Here is an 8925-nt window from a genome sequence, read left to right as displayed (position 1 = left end):
TACAGGAATGAGGTATTTTATTATATGCATCGTACAGTATGGTTTAAAACAGAGCAAACCCCTGTGGGAAGTCTTGAATCTGTAACTTCTTGCATGTAGTTTTTCATAGTGAAAGTCTTTGCTTGCTTTGTTGTTGCTGCATGCAGTGGTTTTTCTTACATGCAATGCACCAGATTCTGCTTCCAAATTAACAATGTCATTGAAAGGCTTCGGATTAGTGATGGGACGATATGTTTATGTCACAATACGATTCGATATGCAATACAGGGTTCACAATTCGATGCAAACATAATACGATGTAATAAACAAGAGTTCAGTGACAAAGTCTGACTGCAGAATTATGTTTATTTCTGAGCCACAAATCTTTCTAGCGATGGCATTGTCTGCCAGAATGTCAATAATTTTAAAAAGTGCAAATAATATAATTTGGATGGAGAGCTTGTGAAATTGTGATGGTCAAGCATCTCATCTGTGATTACTACAGCAGAATAAAATGGAGCTAATATCACTATTCATTTTTCTGCCCCACGATATGTATTGTCACATTTTTGTATTGCGATATATTAAATTTCATTATATCGCCTCATCCATACTTGGACAGATAAATACTGTACATGAATCACTGTTAACTGAGACTTTGTTGTTTAACTAAGTCAACCACTGTGCAATACTGAGAAGAGTGCTCTCTATTCTTATATTTTCAGAAAATTCATAATTATTCACTTAAAGTAAAATAATCCTGTTATTTAAATGCAGCCACTGCTTTGTCTTCATTGTGTCAAATCACTAAATTCATAGCAGTGTCATCTGCTAATTTGTGGAAATGCTGAACACATGACCTGCATCCTGAAGTATGAGTTATATTGATTAGTCGGTCAGAACTAAGTATTCGTATTGATGGCTGATGGCTGACTTCTATCTCCTCCCTGTTTTACTCTTCATGGAGCATGGAGGATATCAGTAAGAGTCTACTGGACAACTGATCAGCTCTCTTCCCACACAGAGAGGGAGGTCGCTGTGCAGAGATGGCGATGGTGTGCCTTACAGACTTTGAGGAGTATGCCAAGGAACATCTCTCCAAGGCCACCTGGGACTACTACGCAGCCGGAGCAGACGAATGCTGCACCAGAGACGACAATCTACTGGCCTACAAACGGTACGAGAGAGAAAGTAACAAGAAAAGAAAAGAAAAGGTTCACCCAGAGATTCAAGCACGCCACCACTACAAGATTTAAGCTGAAAGAGTAGGGCTGAAAGATTGAAAGATACTCATTTTCCTTTTTGTAAATACCAAAGATGACAGTCCACCTGCACACAGCACACTGAGAGAAAATAAAGCTAAAAAGAAAATAGAGGGAACTTTTATGTTATAAAATAAAGGCCCATTCAAATCCATAAAGATAACTATAAACTAGAACGATACATTGTTGCTCAAGCATTCACACTACAACGATGTCCTTGATCAGTTCCTCAGCAAACTAAGTGTCACTGCAGCGAGCTACAATTTCTTTCTTAGAGCTTTAATTTGATTGGTTGACAATGTTTTATAGTTGTCTCTGCATCTGAAAAAATTGCTCTGAGATCGAACCAAAAAATATAGTTATAGTTATTGTTTTGGATGTTTTTTATAGTTATTGTTGTAGTGGGAACACAGATATTCTACTTTTAACGATTTAACAATTTAAATATTTTTATAGTTACAGTTATCTTTATGGTTATTGTCAAACTGATGTCAGTTATAAGAGGACAGGGCCTGCATGGTTGCAGGGTCGGGTCATGAAAATGGTCCTCCGTGGAGGACAAAGTTAGCTGTCAATTACAATTTAAATTTGATAGAATTTTACATCTTAAAATGGTAAAATTCCAGGTACAAGGTTTTTGGGAGAAGTTTCAAATAGGGGTAATGCTTTATCAAATTTGAGTTGCTGAAGTCTTGAGTCGTGCCCATACAACCATACTCACAATATAAAGTATAAAAAGTTTATATAAAGTTTAAAAAACATACAAAAACAAAAAAAATCTGGTATTTTCATTTGTTTGTTTACCTTTTTCTAAATGATAAATTGATATTTTGAAGAGAAGCTCCTCAACAGTCTTGGTTCTGCAGCTTTTCTCTGCTCAACACTGTTAACTTACTTATTGTTGTATCTGCAGATACAGACATATTTAGTAAGTTGCCTTGAAGAGAGCTAAAATTTCTCTATAACCAGTAACTCTTCATGAGCTTCCTGGCAAATCCCCACATTTAATTTTAAGATAAGTCTTTTTGGAAGTCATTTTTGTAGCTTCAGTTGACATATATTATGCAAATCAGTTGTAAAATTTGTAAGACATTGGGTTTAAATGGCCAAGTTTATCTGAGGGGACCCTCATACCTCCTACTACAAAAATGTTGGACTGGCTTCAGCCATGATTGCACGTGTTTATCTCTATACTGTACTATACTATACTATACTATACCATACTATACTATACTATACTTCAATGTCACTGGTCACTCGCTGCCTCGCTCAGGATCCGTCTGCGGCCTCGTATCCTGCGGGACGTGTCGGTGAGCGACACCCGCACCACGGTGCAGGGGACGGAACTCAGCTTCCCAGTGGGCATCGCACCAACCGCCTTTCACTGCCTGGCCTGGCATGAAGGAGAGGTGGCCACAGCTCGGGGTGAGGAGTGTGTGTCTGTCTGTGTGTCTGTCTGTGTGTGCGGACAAGGGTAAATGTACACACTGATGGGTTAATCTACACTCACCACTCACCACACAGTTGGTGTGTGTGTGTGTGTGTGTGTGTGTGTGCAGTGTCACTACATTTCAATAGAGCTGGTACAGTCAGTATGTAGAGGTGAGGTGTAAGTGAGACCTAATGACGCCTATATATCATTCTTTTGAATCTGTAAGTTTTATGTTTTTGTTGTTTTTTTGTTCTGTTCAAAACACTCTGTTATGGTCTGAAGTAACTTGACAACCAGCTTACAGTATATATTAACCATCCTACCAGCCTACATATTACCTTACATGTTATCCATTGCCAACACTAGATGGAAGCATAACATTGCAATAATCCTGTGCTGCCAAGAAGAGAAGATACTGAGCAAGTCTTACTCTCTCCTTTTCCTGTACAAGCAACAACTCAGTCGATCTCACCTCAGCTACAAAGCTACTTCAGTGCTCTACTAATGAGCAACTGAAACTGTCTGTTATCAATTTGAATTTTAACTGTTATTGCAGTTGATCAATTAAAGCACTTGTAGTGCACTAGGTAGCACTTTGGCGGGCCCAAGTGGCAGCAGGAGATAACTGTTTCTAAATTTCTGAAAGTTTGAGGGACTTCACTACCCACAAATTATGGAACGTGACATCAATAAACTTCTCAGACCTAAATTTCTTCTTTAGTTGCTGGTAGGGAGGGAGATGGTGAAGTAAAGCAGGTTAAAATGCCATTACTGAGTCCAGCTTTCTCCGGACAGAGCGCTCACTTGCTGCTGTTTAGGAGACAGCTTTTGTATTTCACTCTAAAGTCTCAATTCGTCACTTCCTGAGAAGATTTCCTGCCAGTTACCCTACTGATACCAGAAAGGAATTAGGACACATCTACAGCATCTCAGTTAGCGGGGATAGGGTGCTCTTCTCTGTTGCAGCCCTACTTTCTGATTCAGACTGATCAGACAAGGGGATTTTTCTGTAAAAATCTTGCCTAGTGCAGCTAGTTTAGCTTTAATCAATTAACTGACAATGACCCTGTAATTTCTGTCCTGCCCCCGCCACACACACAGCCACGGAGGCAGTCAACACCTGCTACATCACCAGCACGTACTCCACCTGCTCCGTGGAGGAGATCGTGGCGGCGGCGCCAAACGGCTATCGTTGGTTCCAGCTGTACGTGTACCGGGACCGGAAGCTGTCGGAGCAGATCGTGCACCGTGTGGAGGCCCTGGGCTACAAGGCCCTGGTCCTCACCGTCGACGTCCCCTACACCGGAAAGCGTCGCAACGACATACGCAACCAGTTCAAGCTGCCGCCACACCTGAAGGTCAAGAACTTCGACGGAGTGTTCCAGGTGACGGTAAATTTTTAGACTAAATACTGCGAGAGATAAGACAAGTCTAGACAAGACAAAAGAAAACAAGACAAGAGAAAACAAGGCAGGTCCAGACAAGGTAAGGTGAGGCAAGGAAAACAAAGACAAGTCTAGACTAGACAAGACAAGATGAGACAAGGTAAGGCAAGGCAAAAATTCAAAATGTTGCAATTATCTAAGCTAAAATCTAATATCTCATCTCAAATCTAAAATCTGCTGTTATTTAGGAGTCTGCACATATAGGGGATTGGTGATCTCCTGTATCTCTCAGTTCGACATCCCGGGATGGCCAGTTTGTTTGAGTTCCTTGTCTTGACCTGTGAGCTCCTCCCTGACGGGGGGAAGCCAGTCTCCGAAGTTGGACTTTAGCAGCTTTCTGGCAAAGCCAAGACACAGTTGAGTGTGTCTCTCTGATAGAGTGTACAATGCTAGAGTGCAGAGAGCCTCTGTGTACCCTGAGTACCTCTGGCCAAGTATGATTTTACAAGCCCATTTCTGCATGCTTTCCAGCCTTTTAGCCTGGTCTGTAGTCAGGGAACTGTGCCAGACGGGGACTGCATAATCCAGCACCGGGCGCACGTAGCCTGTGTAGATGGAAACAAGTTCTGGCTGTCGGATACCAAATTTCTTAAGGCGATGCAGAGCAAAAAGCTTCCTGTTGGCTGAGGTCAACATGTGGTCCACCTGACTGTCCCATTGCAAGTTACTCTGGATGGTGACCCCCAGGACTTTAACTGTGTCACAGACTTCCAGGATGTTCTTGTCAGTGGAGAGAGTCGGCAGGGCAAGTGGAGGCCTCATGTGGGTGACATGTAAAACTTTACATACTTTTTCCTATCCCATCTTCAGCAGGAGACTGCAGGCCCAGAGGAGTATGGGATCCCGGCCAACACCCTGGACCCGTCCATCAGCTGGAAGGACGTGTACTGGCTGCAGACACTCACCCGCCTGCCCATCATCATCAAGGGCATCCTGACCAAGGAGGACGCCGAGCTGGCTGTGGAGCACGGCGTCCAAGGCATCATCGTGTCCAACCACGGGGGGAGGCAGCTGGATGGAGGGCCCGCCACGGTACAGGAGGCCTCACTCACTGTGCGCATATCGCTTATTGTTGTTGCTGTGTGAAAACCTTGTAACTCGTACTTGTAACTTGTAATTCTGGTGATTTTCGTCATTTTGCAACCTCTTAGGCTTACAACCCCTTCAAACCCCATTGGATAAAGTAAAAAATGGATGGTGGTCAATTTGAAAATGGCTGTTTCTTGTCATATGATATGAGGTTTTCACTCGGCAGTTACATTATGTCATTCTTAAATAAGCGTATGTGCTTTACTTCCCTCTTCTAAATAGGGCTGGGCGATAATTCAATATTATCGTCTTTCAGTGGAATCATATCGGGATGATATGAAGATATTTTAATATCATGACACACATTTCTGCTGTTTAAATTGATGATGACAAGCAAATTTTACTTAAAAACTCTCATAAAATGAGGTATGGTAGGAATATTATTTGAATATTTCTGTTTTGTTTGACATAACACCTAACATCACCATTCGGTTCAATGAGATGAACATTAATTTGATTATTTAATGTGATTTTGCATACATGAACCATATCGTGATATATATATTGATATCGAGAAAAATCCTTATGATTATCGTGATATTGATTTCAACCATATCGCCCAGCCCTATGTTTAAATAAGAGTGTATACACAAGTGGAAATGGGAAAATACACTGACTCATACAGAGTTTTTGTTTGATTTTTCCTGGAGAGTGTAGCAACAGTGTAGCAGCATATGACTTCTATATATATATACAGTGTGTGTCTAAATATAGACTACTGCTACTAACACCATTACTACATTATTATTGTTTATCAATATTATTAATATTAATTATGTATTAAGAGTAGTAGCAGTTATAGTTGTAGTAGTTGTAGTAACAGCAGTCGTAGTAAAAGTAGTTCATGGTAGTAGTTAGTAGTACTTGTAGCAGTAATAGTAGTAGTTTTTCACCTGTTTTTCTCTTGGTGTGCAGACTACTTGGTTTTTGGTGGTTACTATTGGCCAGACGTGGCTGACTCAACTGCAAAGCCTATCTAAAAGCCCCTCTCCCTCCCTCTATACCCCCCCCCCCCCTCCTGTTCCTAACAGATAGATGCTCTGTCTGAGATCGTGGACACGGTGCAGGGCCGGATCGAGGTCTACCTGGACGGGGGGATCCGGACAGGGAGTGACGTGCTGAAGGCCGTGGCCCTGGGAGCCAAGTGTGTGTTCATTGGCCGGCCGGCTGTATGGGGCCTCGCCTACAAGGGACAGCAACACTGACCATTGTGTAACAGTGTGTGTGTGTGCTTGTGTATGAATGTGTAATAAGTGCGGTGGCATTGCAGTGTGTGTGTGTGTGTGTGTGGGTGCTTATGTGTGTGTTTGGGGGCTGTTGGTGTGTTTGATTGAATGTATGAGCATGATTATTGACAATTATAGTGTATGTGGAGGTGGGATGGGACTTCACAGAAATTGATAATGGTGATATTTATTATTGTCTTTATTAGTTAATGAATAAATTAATTGCAATTTTAAGAATGTAGGCAGGTTTAATTTGTTCATTAGAAGAGGATAAAAGTGGATTTTTCTAAAGTATAGCTGATATATGACTCATGTTGGTTTTGATTTTCTAGTGAACTGGATGACTCATTGTATTTTGTCTTCTCTGGTACATTTGGTCTTATTTGACCTTTTAGGGTGAGGAGGGAGTGAGGGAAGTACTGCAAATCTTAAACGACGAGTTCCGCCTTTCCATGGCTTTATCTGGTGAGTCGGAGCAGACGGGTCCAATTCAGAGGAATCAGGAAACTGGATACTGACCACACTGTGATCACACTAATGTATTTTTGCACAAAGCTTATTTTTACACAAAAGTGAATTACAAATTACCCAAATACACTACCAGTCAAAAGTTTCAACACACCTCACCCAGCTGAATGTACTATGTTAAAGCCATTTAGATCTAAAGGCTTCTGCCTAAATGCTTGAAATTTGTTTCTTAGACAAATATAAATAGTGAAGTTGATCCTATGTATGAATTTCTTTCCAAAGCCTTTGCCTTTCCATCAAGGCAAAGGGCGGCTACTTTAAATAATTTAATATATAAGATAGTTTGGATTTGTTTAACACTTTTTTTTGGTCACTGCATAATTCCATTTGTGTTATTTCACAGTTTTGATGTCTTTACTGTCTTTACCAATGTGGAAAATAGTAAAAATAAAGAAAAATGTAGTGTACTGGTGGTGTAAATGCAGCAATATTCTATCTCTACTCAAACAACACAATTCTAACACAATCATTTTCTATAATTTGTCTCCTCCAGGGTGCAGGAACGTGGCTGAGATCAACAGGAACCTCATTCAGTTCTCTAAACTCTGAAACACCAGCAGAGGGAAGCAGTGAGGAGGAAGACGACAAACTACTGAGTGGGACTGACGACAGAATCAGACCACAACTACTGAGCGAGAGCCTGAGACGCCAGTCTAACAAACAGCTGAAAGATATTCAGCTCAAAATCATGTATTTATCATATTACAAAAAAAAAGCAACAATAAGTGCAAGCATTTCATAATTTGCAGCCACTTGAGATTCGCCATTTAGCTGGGCTGTTTGGATATGAAACTCCTAAGAAGGCCGTGGCTCATGTGTATCTGTTGATGGCTGATAAGCAACATGTATTGATCTGAAAGTGTAAGAGTGACAGAGTGTTTCTGAGAGGGCTGACTGAAAGCGGAGGCGGACGGCCGTGGGTTCGGTGGCAGACTTAGCAAGTGAATTAGGAAAGTGTGTTTGCTTTTGAATTGGGGAGTTATTGTAATGACTGCAAAGGCTGATGACATAACTACGGTTTTGAATGAAGAGCGTGTGGCTGAATAAATGCCTGCTGAGCTGATGTAGCGCTGTATTCTCCTTTCTGAATTTATTGTCCGCGTAGGAATTACTTGGAAAATCTACTGCACTATGAAAGCAGGGCAGATTCAGGTTGGTGGGGATTTCTACACTGACTCTCACTGCACATATTTATCAATAGTTAAGAGTGCAGAGGACATAGTTTTTAATTGTGATCCAGGGTGAGAGCACTTGATCACAGCAATGAAAAGGTGGGGAAACTCTTATTCTCCTGTGTTTTATGGCCCCTGATCCAAGATCTGTTGATGTTGTGACGACTCCACAATGAGCAGGACAAAGCAAAATGAAACTGATTGTTACATACAGCTACTCAGAGGGGTTTTATGAATACATGCCAAATTCCATCCAGAAAACACAGTGAATTATAAACTAAACTCCCGCATTGAAAGGTCAAACCTCAAAGAACATATTGCCTACTGTCTTGACTCTGACAGTGAAAGTTTCTTTGACAGTGTTTATTTGTTTCCAATGATCAGCTTTCATTCAAGGAGGACAGATGGGAATAGAAACAAATTAAAGAATGAATGCTAAACTATATGAAGCTGTAGATTCCTCCATTTAGGTAATAATGCTTGTCTCAATCACAAATATAAAGACAATTTCAACCAAAAAGCATAAACATAACTGGAGAATTGTATTTGGGCCTATTGATAAAAAGTTCACTTAACTAGTCAGCCTAGTATGTCTATTCACTTCAACAGCCTTCAAGAGCCTTAAAAACAGTTCTTGGGTGTTTTTTGCGGCATTTAGCTCATCACAAGTGTGACACTTTGGGGTGCGGAGCTGCAAGATGCAGAAAGAGAAAAACAGAGCAAGAAAGAGAAGTGCTGTGAAACAGGAAGTGACTGAGGTCTTGGTTAAGGCAGAGAAACGGTGATGCTCAC

The 8925-nt window shown here is 41.1% G+C and overlaps 1 protein-coding gene across 2 annotated transcripts; it reads left to right on the top strand.

The window, feature by feature from the left end:
* Positions 1–1007: 1007 nt before the first annotated feature.
* On the top strand, positions 1008–7510 carry hao2 (hydroxyacid oxidase 2 (long chain)). 2 transcript variants are annotated; one of them, XM_071536177.1, is made up of 7 exons: positions 1008–1156; positions 2515–2666; positions 3775–4058; positions 4929–5150; positions 6239–6395; positions 6827–6898; positions 7455–7510. In XM_071536177.1, the coding sequence occupies exons 1-7, from the start codon at positions 1026–1028 to the stop codon at positions 7508–7510; spliced, it is 1074 nt and encodes a 357-aa protein (XP_071392278.1). In that variant the 5' UTR covers positions 1008–1025. The 2 variants fall into 2 exon arrangements, with proteins under 2 accessions (XP_071392278.1, XP_071392277.1); XM_071536176.1 differs by having other exon boundaries at positions 1026–1156; positions 3775–4031; positions 4932–5150.
* Positions 7511–8925: the final 1415 nt, after the last annotated feature.

This window comes from Centroberyx affinis, unplaced genomic scaffold (genome assembly GCF_046629955.1).
Source record: "Centroberyx affinis isolate AG114_WGS23_722 - 3 ecotype Tasmania unplaced genomic scaffold, CSIRO-AGI_Caff_v1 ptg002837l_1, whole genome shotgun sequence".
In the NCBI taxonomy this organism is placed as follows: domain Eukaryota; kingdom Metazoa; phylum Chordata; class Actinopteri; order Beryciformes; family Berycidae; genus Centroberyx; species Centroberyx affinis.
This window is presented reverse-complemented; position numbering and strand designations above follow the sequence as displayed.